At 38.6% G+C, this 21,766-nt stretch overlaps 1 protein-coding gene across 1 annotated transcript in view; it reads left to right on the forward strand.

The window, feature by feature from the left end:
* The window catches only part of ANKFN1 (ankyrin-repeat and fibronectin type III domain containing 1), a 166,055-nt gene extending 148,020 nt beyond the window's left edge, over positions 1 to 18,035 (forward strand). The window contains 7 exon segments of the mRNA XM_009880236.1: positions 6,239 to 6,338; positions 7,513 to 7,645; positions 8,266 to 8,382; positions 11,974 to 12,189; positions 14,310 to 14,476; positions 15,902 to 16,052; positions 17,844 to 18,035. Coding sequence (XP_009878538.1) covers positions 6,239 to 6,338; positions 7,513 to 7,645; positions 8,266 to 8,382; positions 11,974 to 12,189; positions 14,310 to 14,476; positions 15,902 to 16,052; positions 17,844 to 18,035 — 1,076 coding nt within the window.
* The last annotated feature ends 3,731 nt before the right edge of the window (positions 18,036 to 21,766 follow it).

Genomic DNA, 21,766 nt, shown 5'->3' on the forward strand with positions numbered 1-21,766 from the left:
ACACAGGATTCTACTAAAATGCAGGACCTCTCTTTTATTTTTTCATATAAAGAAATACTTTAGAGAGTTAACAACTGGTTTGGATCAAAAAAGGGGACTTGGCTGCCTCCAAATGGAAGACACTAAGTGCTCTAGTGGATGTGATGCCAATCTATAATGAAAAATACTTGCACAATGCAGTGGGAAGATAAGATTGCTACATTTTCAAATAGAATGGATCAAAACTGGGAGAGAGTTCGAATCTCAGCCAGCTCTTTGCTCTTCATTCATGAGAAACAGACTGTGCCTTTAATATCTCAAGAGCCAAGGCAACAGCTTGGCATTCTTTTTAAAGCATATATAAAAACTCCTGTTCTATACGGGTTGTTGAAAAGTACTATTTATTTTCTTAAAATAAACTTTTAACTGGAATAATGCTTCATTGCAAAGGAACTTATTTTAAACTGAAAAGTTGAACTACTGTGAAGTTTTCATTTTTCTTCACCTAGTATGACTGTTATGTCAAGCTGCATCAATTGATTTAAAATCATAGAAATACTTAGGGCTAAAATCATCTGGCTGAAATGGAAAGATGTGGCCTTTGTTCTTTACGTGCAAATATGTCACTGTCATGATGATCCACAGTCTGCCACAACCCATTGTAACCATAGCAACTTAAACTATTCAGCTACGTTGTTTGGAAAGGGGAAGGAGATATTGCAAGAAAATGTTGTTTCTCTAATTAAAATTCATACAAGCGTTATCACTTGCAGGTGGTCTTGACACTGAAAATACAGATGATGTCTTCTATCTCTTACATAGCTTTTTCATGCTATTAAGGAAGTCTTTTTTCCATGATACATGTTTTCCTTTCGCATATCTCAGGTCTTTCAGGCCACCTTCCTAGTCAACAGGGAATAGTGATGCAATATCTGAGAATATTCTTAGTATAAATTGTTTTACTGTCATACCAGCCCAGAACAGAAGCAGTTATAAACAACGTGCAGAAAATCCCTCCTTTTGAGAATCTGACACCAGTGCCTGGTTCTTATAAAATTCCACTGCTCCAGAAATTAACCCCAGTCTCAAAGCAAAGCACAGACAACTCTGTTGCTGATTTCCTAACTCCTTGTCCTTAAATAATAAATAACAACAATATAGAAAATCTGTTTAGCTCCAAACATTTTCCTGCATGTCTGAAAGAGGATGTGGGAGCTTACATGTGGCAGTACTACACTGTGGAGTCAGCTTCAGCAACACCCTCCCCTCCAACCAAATAAAAATCTCATAATTGCTTGTAATGCTAGCATTACACAGTAGTATATTTTGGATAAATCAGGATTGTAACATAATAGGAGAGCCTTTGGAAGTTGCCTTACATATATGACCGATGTCAGTCCCTTGTATTTCAGTAATTTGGTAAAGAATCAAGACAAAGAGTTTGCAGAAAAAGTAAGCATTATGAGATCACTTTGGCTCTGAAATTTGATTCTGGTATTGATCAACCTCAGTGAAATCTGAGGACTTTGATCATGGATCTGAGATAAGTTACTGTGTATGACTGAAAAGCCCAAATAATGGCTTTCACTTAATATAGTACAGAGACCTAGGCTAGATTCTTAATGCAAATAAGCATGATTTGACCGACATGGGTAGAAGTCAGTACAGAAGCTGAGGACCTGCCCAGGCATTTATCCATTCCTTACCGTGCTTCTCTTTACCACACTCTGATTGTACGTTAGTATTGCAACTTCTGTCTTCCGCATTTGTTTTAGAGATGTAGTAAATAGCCGGGCATTGTAGAGCATCCCTGAATCTGCATACAACCACTGATTTGCTGTGGTATATAGATGAGAGCAGAATCAAGCTCTGCATGGATTAAAGCTGGATGAAGACAGAGACAGGACTCACACCTGGGGTCCTGGCACCTTGGCTGTGCACTGCATGATTCCTCTGCGGCACATCGCACTCATGCTGCTCAGGCTGGCTGAAGGAGAATGGAGGAGGACTGCAAGGGAGGTGGAAAAATCTGAGGGTAATCGATCTAAAAGGTCTGAGATTACTTGGATAACATAGGGAAAAGCCTCAGAATACAGAGGAGCTGGAAGAGCAAGGCTGTGTACTCTTGCTCCAGCGTGATCTGGGAGGGTTAAATTGCCCAGATTCCACGGAGATCTCTTGCCCAAGTCTGTTCATTCAGGCTTTGCACTGCAGCCTGCCTTTTGCCCATGCTTTGCATTTCAGGAGCTGAAGAAAAAAAGCTTACAAAAATACCGGGAAGAATACATTGGAATGTACAGTGAGTTTAAGAGCTTTGGGAATTAGATCAGCTGTTGCTTTTGAACCTGCTCTGTGATATGATGAAATCTCCTAGGGAATTACTTAGGAAGCTTTGCTTTCATATGTTTAATCTTCTGGAAAACCCTGATGATTACAAACAACAGTCATCCATTTGTCTTCATAATACCATGCTACAGACTATCATATCTGAGTTACTACAATTGTATGTCCTGGCAACACTTCAAATGTATTTTTTACGTATTTTTTTTCTTGTAGATCATTCTTTCTAAACAACTCTGAGAGGATTAAGTAATTGTGTGATGCTTCATTAAGAAAGGAACCCAACTCTTCAGTAAAATGCTTACCAGATATTTTCTTTCTGAAATTTGGTTGAAATGTGTTTCACTAGACAAGTTAGATGTAAAATAAAAACGTTCTAATTGTAATTTGATTCACAAGCAGAGCACATAGCTTTATTGCATTTAACAAAGAGAAGAATCTCTGATTCCACAGGGCATTTAAAATGTTTAGATTATAATTATTTGTGAGAATATACAAAAGCAGGCTTCAGAACCAAGCCATAGACTGAGGCGTTCAGGTAGGGAATTTAAGAAGTTACAGTTTCAGCTGTTTAGCCTGACTTTGTAATCCGAAATATACCACCCAGTTATATGACTGTCATGCCAATAGCTTCTTCATGAGATACAGCATTTTCTTTTGAAACACGTCCCACCTTGAGGTGAGGTAATACAGAATCTACCGTGGTCTCAACCTATTGAAGTGTCTGGACACTACTTATGCCTTTATTGCTGTGTGGAATTATGTCTCCATGCACATTATCCCAGTGTCAGTTGTCTGTACTGCTAAAAATGTGCAGCCTTAAATCGAGTTTGAATTTGTCTGGAAGTTTCCAGCTATCTGATAGATTTTCGTAAGATTACACAGTTAGTGAAAACGCTAAACCCCATTTTATGCGCTCCACTAGGATTTCAGTGTGATCTAGCTCATCTTCTGCTATTTTGCTTCCTTATTCAGGGTCACCCTAAATGATATTTAGCTGTTCCACAGGCTGTCTGATTTGTGGGGCTAAAATCTCAGATAATTGTGCACTGATGTCATTCCATTTACTTCATATCTGCCCCACTTGAGTAGAGGCACCCGCTAGTCTAGTGATAGGACAAAGAATTCCAGATGATCTTCCTCCTCAGAGAAATGGCACGGCATAACAGACATTCCTCTAGAGCAGAGACCCCAGATGCACACTAGCAGCCTGAGTATGCAACTTTGTTCTTACTCTTCCACAACTGACTTAGGTTGCTTGTATCTGTTGCATTTAAGTGAACTGCAAAGAAACACTTGTATATTGTACCTGAGAAGAGAAAAACTGCTAATGTTGTAAATATACCTTTTTCAGTTAATTGCCTACTTCGATCCAGGTTTGAATGCTTCTGATGTAAATATAAACACTGGAAATTCTCTAATCTCAGCCACTATTTGTTCGCTCCTGAGCTTCTATTAAAAGAGCTTACAGCTCTATTGCTGTATCATTTATTAATATAAACTTATTTCGTTGTAACTGGTGCTTTTCTATAAAGGTTACTCTGTGTTATTTATTAGTTAATTAAATAACATAAAAAGTTTCATTTCCCGTAGATCCAAATTATCCTCTAATGTCAGCTCCATGTTTTTTGGCTTTTAGACACACTATACTGTAAAACAAAAGCAAATAGCAATGTAGGAGAGTTTACAGTCTCCATCTAGTTTTACATTATTTCTTTGGCTGTTGGCTTCTACAAAGCTGTGGACTAAACCCAAACCCAATAACATATATTTCACTTGTAATGTGCCCTCTTATTTTAATGCTGCAGCGTCTGGGTGTTTTATACAGAATTATGTTGCTTTGCCTTCAGCAATTTCCTTCTCCATTCCCTCCATCCTGAATACAAAAGAAAATAAAAATTGCATAATTAGAATGAAATTGATATTCCTAAATTGGTCTTAACCTTGGAAGAAGGAAACAGTAAGACGAGTTTTCATGTAGCATTTGGTTTACATTACTGTGATATACTGAAAAAAGTTCACAGTAAAATAAAAATTATCTGAGGAGATACGGATAGAAAAACAGATGAGTTTTTTAAAAAGGAAAAGAAAACAAAGATCAGTTGCTTCAAAGGAGCAGTCATGGATTTGGATGAGTCTGTTAAAACTAAACTGAACAATGCATTGCAGAATATGCTGTGGAGAACAAGTTTGCACTGGGAAGACAATGGATTTGATGATCTAATAAGTCTCACACATCTGAATTGTATGATTTCACCCCCAATAGAACCTTGTTCTTTTTGTACTTGCTGATCAGCAGAGTGGTAATTATTGCTAACAATGTGTCTTCTTTCTGTGGTTTTCAATGTGCAAATTACGGTGCAAATTTATTCATCACTTAAAAATATGTTGAGCACTTCCACAGATGGGGTTTTGACAAGAGCAAATTTAGATGTTCTTTAAATGTTCAAACTTAGAACTCAGTAGGGAGACACAGACAGACACCTCCTATTCTGCATTGCAGGTAAGTGGGAAATATGTTACTCTGAAAGCCCCGAAGCAGACTGATTAGCAGCTTTCAGTGAGTAGTTCCTCATGAGTCATATTTTTTCCCCACTGGAGAAGGGTGTCCCTCAAAATGCTTCACGCTTCAGTCTGGATGGGTATCCATGCTTCATCCAAATAAACAGTCAGATCCTGGAAAACTGAGATGTAGTTTCACAGTTACATTTTTCTTTTTGTCTTTCTTTTCAGAGCACAGTAAATATCTGAAGAATAAATTCTTTTTTTAAATGTTTCTGCCTTTCTTGTACAACAGCATTAAACAGGAGTGACATCGCAAAAGACAGTGCAAAAAAAAATCCCAAACAGTTTTAAACCCGCGTTCCTTTTAAAAGCCGTATGTGGACAAAACCAACTGACAATACCTTATACAATCCTGCATGTTCCTGACTGCCATCTATTGGCGTACCCTCTAAAATCTGCTTACAGGTACACAGGTGGGCACCGCTGTTTCACACAGCTTGCGAGTTTCTGTTCTCACTGGAAGATTTTTCTGTGGCTTACAAGGGAACTCAGGCCATGCATGAGAGAAGGAAAGACATTAAGTCAAATTCACAAAAGTGAAAAATAATACAATGTATAAACATTTAACCACAATTTTTAGAATATTGGGCAAATACTGGAATTTATAAAATTCTTCTATTGAAAGAGCTGGTCCAGAGATCCTTGCAGGCACACAGCAGGTCTCAGCTTTGACATGAAGTGAACAGATGAGTTAAACACCTCTTCCTTGGATTCCAGATTACTAGGGAGCAAATGTAACTGTGAAAGCTCTGAAGCAATACAGGTGAGAGGAAATTGTTGTGATTGGGAAAAAAAACATCCAAACAAAAGCACATGCATTTAACGTGATACAGAGAAAGATGAGGTGCAATCTACTTGTTTCCTTAAAGCTTATACTTTGGTTAGCCTGGTGATGCTGTGATATTGGTGATTGCCAGAGCACCAGTTATTCAGTTCTTAGAAGCTTCATCTATGTATGGACAGAAACTGAGGAATTACAGTACCCTAAAATGTCAACTGATAGTTCAAATCTCTTCTTGGGTTTTTGAGACCACTTGCAAAATTCACATCCATTCTGAACATTAAGAGTATGTAGTACTGGTTCAAGCTGTACTTTGCGTAGGAGCAAAACATTTTTACCAAGCCTGAGTTTTGCTGCAAGTAAGGAAATTGTTTGCTGTTGCATATCACTAAGATAATGGAAATATAAGCAAAAAGTTGTATTTGAGCCTGTTTCTAAGTGTTGTCTTTTTAAATGAACATAGTGGGCACTGACTGAAATTTAGCATTGTCATTTGAAAGACAGAGGTTCTTTGTGAGATACTAACTGAAATTTAAGTGCTGGGTTTGGTTTGGTTTTTATTTTCCATTTTAGAAAGTTCTAAATTACAGAATGCTGGTCGCAAGCAATCAGTTTCCAGAAGCCTGAAGCACCTTTTCCACTCATCAAACAAGTTTGTGAAGACTCTGAAACGGTTTGTCATTCATTTTATCTCCCAAACATTCTGAGGTTTAGCTAGCAGTTGTTGCTTTTATGTAATAGGGAAAAGCAGCTTAGAAATATATGTGAAGGTTCCGCAACTAATGAAACAGCAGTCAATCAGAATGAACCGCATAAAACTGCACGCATCTAAGACCGGTGCAGTTGATTGGAAAATAATGCTCCAGTTCTTACTGAAATCAATAGAATCTTTGCATTGTTACTTTTGGAAATGGATTTGAATTGTAACACAGTGAAATATTCTGTGCAAATGCAAAGTGTGGTTTCTGAGGTATTTTGGAAGTACTGCCTCTGTTGCTGCTCAGTAATGAAACTAGGGTATTTATTTCATTCATAATGTAAAACACAGAGCTCAGATAACATGTTTTAATAGTCCACTGGCAACAAGCAACACATCTAGCATTCCCTAACAACTTTAGCTGGGTTTGCAACCCAGTGTGACCCAAACTACCCTCAACCTTGATAATTTGTTTTAGCAAACGGAAGTTGCTTATGCTGGATTATTTCTTCTTTCATTGCTAGGAGTGTTCAGTTTGCTTTTTCTTCTTTGTATTTTGATAAGAGTTTGATTCTTTCAGAAGAGCTCTCCAGAGTCTTTAAATTCCCTAAGGCAACTACTTAACGTATGTAACTAATTGCAAGTGTAAATATTGACAGGAATGATCTCTATAAACAGTTTTGCTGCAGATATGCTGGCCAAATTACACTCAATTACACTAATGTAAATCCATAATAACCCGCCTGATTTCAATTGAGTTGCTTCTGATTTACTCTGAAGTAAATGAGGGCAGAACTAAGCCCATTAATGATAAAAACTTTTGGAAAAATTTCTGATTTCTAAAGGGCATAGAGCCTCCATTGTGTATTGTTTACTCTGGCAAAATTCTTACTGAAACTGATGTCAGTGGCTTGCACAGATTCATAATTTCTTACATTCCTGTAGTCTCACATCATCTAAAGTGATAAGCTTCCCAAATATTTTTGAGAATTCACTGGCTGAAGTTGCATGATCTATATAACATGGAAGTTAAGATCAGATGGTTTGATTTGTCTCCTCAGAACTTAACATCTATGATTCTTTGACTAAAATTTGGCATGGATGTCAATAGACATGAAAGGTGTTTGACAACATTTCCTTCTTTCTTTAGGGGACTCTACTTATCTGTTATATTTTTTTACAAAGACAATTTACTAGTAACCAATGAAGATCAAATCCCAATTGTGGAGATTGATGACTCTCACAGTAGTTCAGTTATGCAGGATTTCCTGTGGTTCACAAAGGTAATGCCAGCCTAATTTCCTATCTTGCATCTACACATTTGCTGCAAGCAACGCATAGGCCTTAGCTCATCGCTCTGAATATATGAAATGATGTCATTAAAAAGCTAAATGATGAAGTGCTTTACCTTTCACTCATGTTAAAATGCAATTTTCACAAACCATTTATATGGGTTACATTCTGACTGGGTCACTGACAGTGGCACAACTGATTCTTTTAAATGTATGATCCTACCTAAGTGATTGCTACTTGGGTACATAAAAGTTTTATGAAAATTTAGAGGAAGAGCCTAAAGAAATAACCAGAAGTTTTCAAGTTGGTATTACGGTTAAGCCATCATTCAAGACATCTTTACACTATTTTTTGTAACCCAAAGAACAGCAAATCAATTTTACACAATAGTCCACAAAGCAATTGAAATAGGTACATGATGTTTACACACCAACTTCTGTGCCTGATTCAATATCCATTTCATGTTTATCTAGGCAACTCATTGCCATCCACAGAAACGCAAAATGAGCAATATCTACTGATTTTTCCAAGTCCAAAATGCTTTTAGTTTCATTTCTGCTTTTGTACATGTTTAGAACAAAAACTGATTGAAGTGGATATATTTTTGCAGTTGTCTTGCATGTGGGATGATATCAGGTGGCTAAGGCAGAACATGTCTATATCCGTGTCCTCATCAACAGCACTTCAAGCCAGGCAAAAGATGCTTTCTGCAGCAGCACAGCTACAGGTTGGTTGCATTGCATGTTTCTTGCTATTAACTTAGTAACTTTCTGATCTCTGAGGGATAGTACTGCCAGCTGTCCTATGGTTCACCATTCCCCACTGGCCTGTTCTTTGGAGCAGCATTATCATTTACAATGAAATGTGCCACTGAGCCTCTCTTGCCAGCTGGAAGGAAGGAGTTACATTAAAAGTAAAGAGCAGGAAAAAGAAAGGAAAGAAATAATAGTGGCAGACGAAGAAACAAACAGATATGAACCAGTAAATAATGACCACAGATAAGCCTGTGGGTTTGCAGATTGGGAATTCAGGAGTTATAATCCTAATATTTGCTGCTCAAAAGCCTCTTAGAAGGCCTATTCATTATTAATTATTAATAAATTAATGAAACATTTAAGCTCTGGGCAAGATGTAGCACTCCCCTGTGCTATATGGGAACCTGCAGCAGTAAATAGCTTCTGTCCCCTACAGGAAGAACAAATTGACTGCTGAAATTGCCACAATAGTCTTCTTGATTCACCCATGGCTTACAAACTGCTCAAGTACAGCTTCTAGGGCAGAACCACCCTGTTTGACAAACAGGATCGGTAGGCTGTTGTGGATTGTCAGCAGGGAAGTTCTTAATTAAGCTGTGAAAATTTTTAAGATGAAATCTACCTTTATGCAGAGAACCAGTCAGACACCTATTTAGACCCTTAAAAACAGAGACTAAGAGAGATTAAGTGGTGCATAGATCTTGTGCTCACCCCTCAGCACTATTTGTTATGCACTTTCTCCAGCAGAACATTTTGACATTTATCGTAACGCTTTTGAAGAACGGGTTTCATGATAACATGAAATCTCTAGCCGGAAGGCAGGCACTTTCATAAAATATTTACTTTTGTGGGGAGAATACATTTTCAAAAAGATGTGTGCATGATTCTTACAGAGAAAGTATATCCAGGCCTCACTTTCTCCTACCTTTTGTTTGAATGAAGTCACCAAAGCTTCCCAGAAAAATGTATGGTACAGTCATGGAACTAATGAAGATCTTCATATCGCTTGGCTCGTGTGTTAGCCATACGGCCATCCCTCGTTATTGCCAGTCAATGCAATAAGCTAGGGTTTATAGCAGCTATGAGAGCCAGATACTTTGGGGCCATTATTAAGAATATCCATGTGGGGTTTGTTTTACATCTTTTGGCAAAGCGTGCTGTCCAGGAGAGTAGCCTTCCTGGGCAACCACCTGTCTTGCCTGATTTCCCTGAAGTATCCCAAAATATATGGAATGCCAGTCTGCTGCACCTTTATTGGAGGACCACCTGTGTTAAGCAGCAGCTGCTTGTCAGTCCTTTGAGCTGTCACTAGAGAAAGTTTTAACTGTATCTGCTGAACGTTCCCTCTGGTGTGGTTAGCTTAGCTTAGGTAGCACGTATTCCTTTGGTTAGCTTGGTTTCATTCCCTCTGTGCAGATTGCCTTTAACAGAGCATTGCACGGACTGCACTTTGAGATAACCAAGATTTCTAGTACATTGTGTTATTATTTGCTACCAAAGATGTTAAGAGCAGAGCTTGAAGCACAGAGATATAGCAAATGTGTCCATATGGTATGCTGCTCTGCTGAATTTCTGGCAAATTTATTGGCCCTAGCGTTTGTTCTATTAGTTTGGTCCCCTGATGAACACAGGGATTGTCACAGATCTGCCAACATCTAGCGGTGTGTGGCCTAATGGGATCCACCAATGGAAGGATCTCAATAAAGTTTATACGGTTGAATACATTTTATTGAGGCAGTTAATAGACTGACTCCACAGGAATTTAGGACAGAATGGAAAAGATCAGCGACAGAAGTGACAACACAGCTGCTAAGGCACTAGATCAGTAGATTCAGAGACAACAGGGACTGTAATTTTGCCTGTTGTTACCACTAGGCAACTAAAGCAAACAAAACACAAGTGATGGGGTGCCAAGCTAAGCAGACACAAAACTTTTTTAGTGTATGTATTAGTCACATATTCATATTAGTAGGTACCCCCACTCTGTGCTGGAATGCCATTCAGAATAAACAGTCAGTGACAGTAAAGAACTGTTTGTTTTCATCTAGGCACCTTCATATGTTGCAGTGATGAATATGACAACTAGATGGCTAACATCTACCTGCAATGATTTGTCCCACCTGTGGACACATGGATTAATACAAAATGTATACTCGAGACACCCAGTGTTAATCAGTTACGGAGGCTAACCTCAAAAGCCAGAATAGTTACAAATAGAAGAGGGAAGATGCTATGCAGACATCAACAGCATGTGCTGGAGAGGGATGCATAAAGCTAAAATAGCTGAGTTATGCCACATAAAGGGCAGTCACTGTGCTAACTACACAGAGTTTATAAACAATTTAATAATGCAGTTTATAAGTAAATATTGCCTGCTAAGTACAGATAAATAAATTCAGGATAATCTATCCATTTACAATGTCATTAAGTTAATGTACAGCACTTCCCTAAACATACAATGTGCTACATTATGAATTCAAGTTTTCATTTTAAACTACCCCCATCTCTATGCAGCTTACTGTAGGTCTCTTGAAAAGTCACAAAGTAATGAGCATATTTTAAATGTTAGGCATTTTTCTTTAAGACATCTGGGAATCTCTTCAGTGGCTGGTCACTGGATTGAGTGTGTTTGCACCTACAAGCAGATGCCTTACTGTGTGAGGAAAGGGATTTTGACCAAAATATGTATTTTATGTGGAGTCTTTTAAAATTACTTTTCTTTAATCCTCACATATTTTCCTGGAGAGCTTCGCCCTGGTAGTTTGTTCGTTTCTGCTGGTTTTGTCTAGCACATTCTTGGTATCTGAAGTAAAAGGAAAAGGGTCCATGTCTCTTCAAATTCCTCTGTGTTTCTTAACAAACACACCCCACAGTTTAGCTCCAGAATGATTTACATTCAACACAGCTATGAGGGCCTCTTGCTTTTGTTGCTGAAAATAATCTGAATAATTTTAAAACAGAGAACAGAAAACGGAGATTACAGTTAATGACCCTAACAGAAAACATTTGAAGTGTCCAATATGAATGATTTGGGGATAGAGGAAGAATTTTGTATCACCTCTGACATTTGGTTACGGGGAGTTTAAGATAAGCACCTAGCTCTACAGTAAGTTAAAATCAGAAGGACTTCATTGATACCAAGGAATTACCACTAGACCAACACTGAGTGCTTTTGAAAATTGCATCCTTTATATTTACATGACTGGGCAACAATAGGAAGTTCTTTCCAAACAAGTAAATTACTTCTCAGTGTTTCCTTTTACAAAAGCATTGGGTCATAATAGCCTTTCTGATGTTCTCCTTTAAATGTTGGACTAAACGCTGCTGTACCAAATACATCGGAGGATCCAGAATTCAATCCACAAACACAACCCAGGGAAAACCTTTTCCTTTTGCCACTGAATGATATGACTGTAGGGCAAGGGTTTGGGAAACACTGGGTGTCTAGTTCTTATTGAAGTCAATAGGACTGATGTCAGTGAGCACAAAGTTAAGTTTCAACAAATACCACTCTACTGATATGAGATAAATAACTTTCTATTTATAATTTGCTTGTTTTCTAGAATTTGCTGGGAACTCACAACTTAGGCAGAGTTTTTTACGAGCCAATCAAGGATCGACATGGCAATATGCTGATAGTTACTATAAGAGAAGTGGAGAGTCTTTATTCATTTTTCAATGGCAAATGGATGCAGGTATCCAAACTACAAAGCCAGAGGAAATCCCTTTCAACTCCGGAGGAGCCAACAGCATTAGACTTCTTGCTTATAACAATCCAGGTAGCACGTTGCTTCTCTTACTGTATGTTATTTGCTTTTGTAAAGCCTGTGCCAGAGCCCTGATTTTTGGAAGCGTCTTGTAGAATTTTAGGCCTTAATCCAGTGCCCAATAAAATTAATGGCAAGGCTCCCGTTGAAAGCAAAGACTTGTATTACTTCCAGTGGGTCTGGGATCAGATCCTTAATATGTAAAATATCCATGAGATTCTAAAGAAATTACTTCAAAGTCCTAGCAGAGAATAGTACAGTTTCTATCAGTTTCGGGAAACCATGCTATAGAATTCTGTAGCAAGGGATATAAAATCCATTAAAATTCTCTGGGATGTTCTTAAGCACCTATACAGACACTTACAATTTCTTCACTCCATAAGATTTTTCCATCCAGCCTTGAACATTAAATTTAGGTTTAAAACTTTACTGTTCTACTTAATAAACTTGTTCTGTGGGGTTCAGAGTTCCTTGGAGCCTGGTAGAGTTGCTAAAGAATTCTTTACTGACCATAACCCTCCTTTAATTTCTGCATAACATGCCCCTAGACTTCACAATTAGAAAAACACCAAGGTAAGGATTGATCTTACAAGTTGCTTTGCATAGTCAGGTCACTTAACATCGGAGCCATGGGTTTTCAGCCCTTCAAGAATCAGGGTATCTGTAAACTCATGTTGAAGGTAGATAGTTCACATAAAGATCAATACATGTTTTCTGTAGGTAACAGCAACCTATTTCTCACAACATGTCAGTAGCCAATTTCTCTAAAACTCGGTTGCATAGTTACCCAAAATGCTACAAGACAAACCATTGTCTTAGTCCCTTCTTTAGTAGCCTTAACTAGACCATGACTTCTGTGGTTAAATTTTGAATTAGAGGCATTTTCTTGGGCAGAAACTGTGCTTTTCGTACCGGAAACTGACAGGCAATCAAAATATACATTACCAGGTCTAAGAAACGTTAAAAAATTTCCGAAAGACAATAAAACTTACCTGATCTATGTTAGATTTAATGTATTAAAATGTGTTAAAGGTGTAGAAAAATGTCAATCTGGGCAAAAGTTTTATATTAGGAAACCCAAAATACAGGCCTGATCAGATTTCCACAGAGATCCTAGTGGAAAAAATGTTCCCCTAATGGTTTACACATTCCTATCTAATGCCCACCCTTTCTTGTATTACTTGTTTAATCATCGAATGGGTATTTTGTTCATGAAGTGCTTGTGAAAATGAGGGTCTAATTGCATTGGTCAGAGCCAAGCATAGCACTGGCAGATAATTTGATGGTTCCAAGAGTAAAGGCATAAAGCCAGGCGTCTTAATCCTCACCCACTGCAGAAGCACGCGTTTCTCAGGATGGCAGCAGACATCATTTTTAGGGGAGTTTGGGGGGACTGCTATACATAGCCTTAAAAATGTCTCCTGGTTTCAGCAAATGCGCTGTCATCATTAATTCCTTCTAAGCTCTATTTGTTGATAGATTTGTTCAAAAGACACAGCCATTAATTGAAGTTTGCAAACCACCGACCCCCATGCTCATAGGGATCTGCTTGTTGACAGCAGGTGATACAGAACAGGTTTCCAAGAGATGTAGGCTGTGACTCTACATGCATTTCTGTGGTGACAGTACTGGCTTATGCAGCCCGGGTGATAGCCTTTTCCTGACGCTGCTCTGCTCCATCAGTGTGGCTACACACCAAACGTGAACCAGGGAACTGCTCTGGCTGAAAAATGGCTCCTGTTGCTGAGTTGCTTTTCAGCTGAATCAGTTCCCTGACCCAGCTCACTGCTGAAATGATCAGATGGGCGTGCAGAGGTGGGTATTATTTAAACAAGTTTAAACAAGTTTAAATACTACAGTTGTAGCAGATTGAAACCTCCCTTTTTTTTTTAGAGTGGACTCCTGCATGACATGGAGACCTTAGAGAACCTGTGTATGGCTTTAAGTAAAAAGTTGTCCAAGTGCATCTGAACCACCAGAGATCATTATATGCTTAAGCATGTGCTTAAATGGTTTGTGAATTGGGAACACTGTTGAAACAAAAAGATGGCTGTAAAAACATTTGTTGCTTTTTGATCCCAAACTCATCCGCTTATGTGGAAAAAAAAAAAGATTTTTATGTCTTAAAACAGGACATACTTTCCTATCACAAACGAAGTCAGCAACGCCTCCCTCCAGGCTTGTATCTGGGTTACCTTAAACTCTGCAGTTCTGTGGATCAAATCAAAGTGCTTGTGTTGCAGAAGTTGCCTAATGTCCTGTGTCATGTTAAAATCCGAGACAACAGCAATGTCTCCAAGTAAGTGAATATATACTTATTTTCACACACATATGTAGAGAGAGAACATTTGTTTTAAGTTTGGAACTGATCAAATTTAAACTCTAAAGCAATTTTGCCTTTGCAAAATTGCAGCTGCCAGCAAAGTTTGGCTCAGGTGTGTACCATCACAGAGATCAGTGCTGAACTAAACAGGTGCACCTGCATGTTTCCAGCTACATGAAGGCCTATCCAGAACACATCCACATGAGCCCATTGGTTCCTAAGTACAGTATTCTGTGGTCGCTCAAATTCTGCACAGTGGTAATGATGTTCCATATATCTGTCAGGAAGATCATAGCCTGCAGCCCTGATTCAGCCTCCAGTGAATTCAATGTCAACCTTTCTATTGATTTTCACTGACCATGGGGTGCTGCGGCTGGTGATTTTTCTGTGTATTCTGTTGTGTAATATCTGATTTCTCACTCTAATCCACAGCAAACATACAGCAATTGAAAACACGTATTCAGACAAATGCTATTAGCCATTGAACTGCTGTGCTCTGGAAAAGAATTTTCCCCTTTGTCCATTGCTTCCCTTATCTATTGGGCAAGCGCACTTATTTGTACTGCCTAGTCCTTGCCTAGTGGGCAATACATTTTATTGACTTTTTTCTGGAGCTTTTTAATCCCGTATCATTTCAGCAACCAGCTGATAATTTTGCATGAGGAAACAGGAACTGGATATGGATAACAAGGATATCCAGAATGTAGTAGTTAACAGTAACAAAAATTTTGGAAGGAACATAAAGCTTGGTGCTTCAGAGTTTATAACAATCTCTGACTCTTGAAGTTTAAGATCAGATCTTTATTTAGGAGCAGATTGTACCACATCTATTACTTGTCTTGTAGTGGGGTTTCCTGTCCTTTTTTCCCTTGAATGTTTGGTGCTGGCTGTTTTTCAAGACTGAATACTGGGCAGGGTGAATTAAGGATTTGATCCAGAAAGATGATTCCCGTGTTTATCAGGTCTAGAATGCATATGTCGAGCAAATCAGGAAGTTCTTTGGCTCCAGTGAGTACAAGAGAGTCTGTCACAGAAATTAACCTTCCTGCTAATTGTCACTCTTGCCCTTTCCAATGCATGCTTTTTAAAATATTGTGGTAGATAGGGAATTAAGTATGTGAAAAAGAAACCCTGGAGTGAGAAGCCTTAGTGAAATATTTCAAAGGCAGCTGGACTTTCAGAGGTTTGCAAGGAATGTTCAGCCTTATGTACATGTGCTAGAAAAATTAAACTTTTCAAAGTTAGATTTTTAACCACAAACAATCAAGATTGCACAAGTTTAGAATGTTTTGCTATATGAGGATTAAACTATCAACAGATCCCAAATGCACATACACTGAATTCCTCTTTGTGCACTGAACTTTTGTTATATTTCTAATTTTAACTTGACTCAACATACAGAGATGAGTGGGAATGGATCCAAACACTTTCTGGCTCAGAATCTGTGGAAAGTATGGATCATACTTCAGACTGCCCTACTCAATTGTTCTTGTATGAGCTCCAGATGGCAGTGAAAGCTCTCCTTAAACAGATCAATCTACCTCTGCATCAGGTATTTTCCTTTGTGGTATTTATCACCTTTTTAAAAACTGATTCTTAAGAACACAACTAAAAAGCTACAAACTGTGTAACTTGCAAGCGGGGATTAAATATTACAGCAAGAAAAGAAAAGCAGAGAAGTTTTATATTCCATTATTCTAAGTGTGTGTGGAGGGAATATCTTCAATAAAAGTTATTTTCCTGGGTATTTGAACATATAAGGATTAAGAGACAAATTTTCAATTAGCTCCTATTTTTGCTTCTGTTGGCACATATGTGCAACCTGAGGCAGGTGCAAATAAACACTTTTGCATGAAACTAGTACTTGCGAGCACCTTTACCCAGCTGGCAAGGAAAAATAGGTATTTTTCCAGGCAAGCAGGGCAATTGACTGTCCTTTTGGAGGTAATAGTGAGGGTGTATGAAAGGCCTGCCGAAGACACAGCGTTTTGCTATTCTTTTACGCACAGATAAACATAGCACTTCTAAAACACATAGTTCCAGACCTCCAGATTGCTGTGGGTGAGGAGAGGTATCTGGCTTCTGGCTTTACATTTAGGTACCAGAAATGCATATGTGAATAAATAAAGAAGTCAGGGAGGATAATCTATGATGTGAAAGATCCATGAAAAATAAGCTAAGGAGTTTGTTTCTTGTTTACATGAATTCCATTTTATTTTGGTCTATAAGGGTAAAGAGGGCTTAAAGTAAAAGTAAATCATCTTTATACTCACTTCAAGGTCTGTTTGTGCAGCTAGAAAGATGTGGCCTTAAAATAAATTAATCTGGTTCTACATTTCTTGATTTTGAAAGGTTTAGGCTTTGCTTTTAAAAAGGAATCCATCAGTGCTGCACCTTCTAGTCTGGGAAGAGCCAAGTAAGACTCAAGTAAATCCAAAATTAAGACAGATGGTGTGCTGCCTTGTGGTCAGTCACTCTAATTCAATAGGGCTCTGTACAGGTCTCTTTGCTAGTGTATTTTCTTGGAGGTTATAGCTTTTGTGCATCTTTTCCTTTTTTTTTTTTTTTTAGCTAAGGACTAAATTATTTAAATCACTGTGCAATATATTCCTTAAACTGCAGTTCAGCCAAGCATTTAAGCTCATCTATTGTGCAGGAGAGCTAGACATAAACATGACCTTGTAGCTAAACACAGTTGTAAATGTTTTGATGACTCAGGACCAAACTTCTGTGTTAGTGAGTTAAATGTTTAATTCAACAGATTTTTGTATGTATTTTTATAATTTTTGTGGTAAACAGAATCACGGACAGTGGCACTGGTGCACACCCAGGGTAAAATGCGGTGCTGCACACCGCAGCTCTACAGCAGCCTCAGGCCAACTCCTGCGTGTGCCATTTTCTCTTGCTGCAGCACTTGTTAAACCTTTTCAGTGCTGTGTTGAGGGAGAGCTGCATATTTCTCTTAACCAACCCTAAATTGAATCTTAAAGGTTTTTAATTGAATCCATTTTCATGTTTTCACATAATTATGCAATCATAATCTTGAAAAGCACATGGCATGTGATCATTTTCTGCCTAATAAGAAACATAAATGTTGTTTTCAGGGGGGTTGTGCCTGCGTGTGTTGTTTTAATGTGGAACATTGCAGCTTTAAATCTTTATTTTATGTAGTGACATGAACCCACATTTAGCCCCCCCCCCCCAAATATTTATGTTTTATAAAAATTCCGAGCTTGATGTTGTGCAAATTTTCTTTAATGTTTTATATCATTTGGGGTGTTGTTTATATAAGTGCCATGTTGTAATTCTCTCCTATTTCTTCCCCGCGCGTGTCCCTCTACAGGCTAAGCACTTCCGTCTGTATACACAGGAGGTGTTGGAACTGGGTCACAATGTCTCCTTTCTTCTCCTGCTCCCCGCCTCAGACGACGTCTGCACTGCCCCAGGACAGAATAATCCTTACACCCCACACTCAGGATTTCTTAACCTCCCTCTTCAGATGTTTGAACTCGGTATAGTAGCTTGCTTCACCTAGAAATATTAACCCAGTCTCCTTATAATAAAATCACAAAGTTCTATCTGTTTTCCCCCTTGTCCCAGTGGAGAGTCAATAAATCACATGATGGCTTTGGCAACAACACTACCTATAACTGTGTACAAGTTATAGAGGCAGCAGAGCGGTTAAAGCATATACTGTAGCAATCGTTATTGAAATGCAAAGCATAGAGCAAAGCCCACAGTTATCCAGTATGTGTCTATAAGCTTATTTGGAAGATGATGTTCTTTAAGAAACACAACCAAAAAATTATACACAACACAGCAAGGTTGGAGTGTGAAAGGAGATGCAAAAAACCATCCCTCTAAATCATCACAAGAATAATCTCCAGTTTTGTAAACGAGAATTTTTGCAGTTCCTAATTGCAGATAGTCCTGCTCAACGTCTGACTCCTTCACAACTTTGTGAAAGGTCTGAGTGGAGTTTCCCGCATGAGGGTCATCTTTTTCCTTCTGATTCCTGCAAAATGCAGGAGACAGACCTATTGATGTGGTGCAGGAAAAGCCTGTTATTGTGAAAAATGCCAAAGCACTGGATTTGCATCTATTTCTTTAGGGAGCACATCCTGTGCTGTAGCAGATTCAACCTTCGTGTTCCACTGCATCTTTGACTGGGTAAGAATTCCCCAAAGCAGAGTTTTCCAGCTGCCTCACACAAGGCATAAGATGCTTTAGCCTCAAGGTCCTCTATTTCTCATTTCTTCTTCTTTGGTTCCACATAAAAGCAGCTCATAAAGGCTTAATAGTGCTTTTTAGAAATAATATTATAAGTATGGGGATGGCTGAGCCTTACACATTAGTCTCCTCTGTTTCCTTCTGGCCTGTGAAACTGGATATCTTTCTTTCCTCTGCCTTGGAGAAGAGAGAAAGATATGAGCCAAAACTGATGGAGTCAGTACACAAGGAGCCACTACAGAATAGGTCTCTAGCGGCAAGTGTGTCCTCAGTGATATCTCTCTCAGGTGTTTATGTGACACCATTGCCAACGCCATCCTGTTTCCTATATACCATTGCTAAATGCTGTTAGAGTCACTAATGTAGGAGAAGAAGAGAGCATCTGCCGTTTGTTTAGTGGCCTGCCTGCTCAGCCTAAACTGTAACAGGATGTTAATGGAGGGTCTTACCAAGACTATGATTCTGCAGTCATAATAGAGCCGTGACATCATCCAGCAATAGAAGCTTCATTTGGGTCAGGCAGCAATACCCAATTGTGTTTATGCCACATCAGCCAGAGCACAAAACGCCGTGCCTGTGACCACTTTGGGTTTTTGTGCTGGTTGTGGGAAGACAGATAACAGCTGAGCTGCCGTAAAATTATGAGTGGTACAGATAGACAAGACATGAGCTGGTGTAGTCTGCCACAGAAAAGTTACCCCTTCAAAAGAAAACTAACGTAATTGAACTAGAAGAGTTATTTCAGTGCTTTGGGTCTTATGGCCACGGCTGTAGTGCCGTAAAGCCAGACTTACTATCTCCTTGACAGGCAACCCTGAAGCCTACAGTTAGACTCTGTGTATTGAGCATATAATTTCTCCGTATGAGAGGCGACTGTGGCATTCACTCTGCAAATCAATGCATGAAGCATATTAATCTCAGATGAAATTAATCTCTGCACTAGAGGTTTTGCAGACTATTTAACTCTCATTATGTGGTACACAGGCTAGGGGCAGGAGTCATTCTCACTTCTGCGATATGGTTTGCATCGGGCTCACACAGCAATAGGCACTGAATGGGATGACACGGTGCAGATAAACATGCAACAATTCTCTCTCCAATGGCATTCTGGGTGCAGACCTCTCCATTTAGCAGTGTTGCTGCAGTGGGAAAGCAGTTTGTGGAGAGCACAGAAAGCTGAATTTTACTTTTGAGTACTTTTTTAACTAAGCAATCATCTGGCCAAAGGCAGATGACATTTCTATATGACTTATTATATATGTATCCCTGATGTTCTATAAAGTGACTGTGATTCACATCTCAAATATTAGAAGCTTCCATTCCCCATTAGCTGGTGGCTACCAACTATATAATTGCATAACCACAAAAGACTATGTTGAAGTAACATTTGTTAAAGTAACATTAAAGGGTCTGACTTAAAACCACAAAGGCTAGAAACTTCAGCACTGAAGCTGAAACCGCGGCTGTAATTCACTCAAGAGTCCACCACATATGGCATATATACTGTAAGACCACACACTATTCAGACTAGATCCCTGCAATATCTAGGCATCATTGGGAAACCAGAAGGTAGAATTCTTTCTTTCAGTCTTTTTTTGTGGGATTTTTATGTTCAGATTAGGCCTTTATTGTTATGTCAATGATGTTTGTGTGACTGGATTTCTTAGTTTGAGAAATCTTTCTCAATTACTCTTACCATGTTGTTTGCAAGGGATAAGCAGACATGTGACACTTTTTATTTCTTTTTTAATATTTACAGTAAGAAGAATATATGCAATTTACACTTGAAACACCCTGAAAAATATCATGCCACAATCCAAAAATTAGCACTAGTAAGCCAACTGGCAGTCACTGCTATAACAAGATCACGCTGTATGCTTGCATTTATTGAAGCACCAATGAAGGGGGAAGTATTTCTTAAAACTTGTTCTCCCTCAGCAATACTCAGTCTGTACAGCAGCTCACAGACATGACTGGCAAGTTTTGCCTTAGCAATTGCAGGTTCTGGAAGAATGTAGCTCTAAGAGGACAGGTAAATTCACTTTTGTGACACTCCATGGCACTGTAGCTTCTCCGTCTGATATCTAGTTACCTCTTTTAGAGGTAGCTCAGATAGCTCTGTGCTACTCCGAAGTCAAATTACACACAGCAGGAGGTTATCCCTGAACTTTCTGCATTGCTCTTCTGCATGAGAGTTCAGAGGATGATGCGTGATAACACCTAAACGAGTTTTAATTGTTTCACTCAAACTGTGATATCACTTAAATGCTTTTACTGCTGAGTCATTTATATTGAAGTTCCTGATTTAAGCTAGCCTAGCCCAGGAGAACGTTACCACCCCCAAAATGATACTTCCTTTCTGAAACACCCAATTTAAAAAAATAAAAGATGAGTTCTATTTTCCAGTCATGTCACTACTTTCTTGATAAAAGGAATGATGAGCTATAAAAGCCTCAGAAACAGCCTTTCTGATTAAAGCTATCAAGGGCAAAATTGCCTCTGGAGTTGCATACGAAGGACCTGATTATCTCTTCACTTAGATATAAATTAGAAATGACTCTTCTGAAATTGGTGAGGTTACAGAGTAAATCCAGTGTAAATGAAAGGAGAATTAGAGCTTGTATTAATTATTTCTAGCTTAAAGTAACCCATCCGGAGAGTTAGTAGTTATATTTAATAAAATTTGTGTTCTGAAAGCTAAGGATTTCATATTTCATAACCAGAATATAACACTGTTTCCTTTGCACTTGGTCTTTTCACAGTTCATTTTTGCTGTTACAAGGAAAAATTTATAAGCCTGTATTGCCGCCTTTCTGCTGTCATAGAGCTGGACTCTCTGAAAACCCAGCAATCCCTAAGGGAAGCAATTTCAGACAGTGAAGTCGCTGCAGCCAAACAAAGACACCAGCAAGTTATAGACTACATACAGGTAATAGTCTGTTTCTGACTATTCCAAGGAGATTTTAAGGTGGCTTTCTTAAAAATTGCATAAGGCTGTAATTTGAAATCTAAATGGAGAATTATTCACAGACATCA

Source organism: Charadrius vociferus, unplaced genomic scaffold (assembly GCF_000708025.1).
Source record: "Charadrius vociferus isolate BGI_N301 unplaced genomic scaffold, ASM70802v2 scaffold662, whole genome shotgun sequence".
Lineage (NCBI taxonomy): Eukaryota > Metazoa > Chordata > Aves > Charadriiformes > Charadriidae > Charadrius > Charadrius vociferus.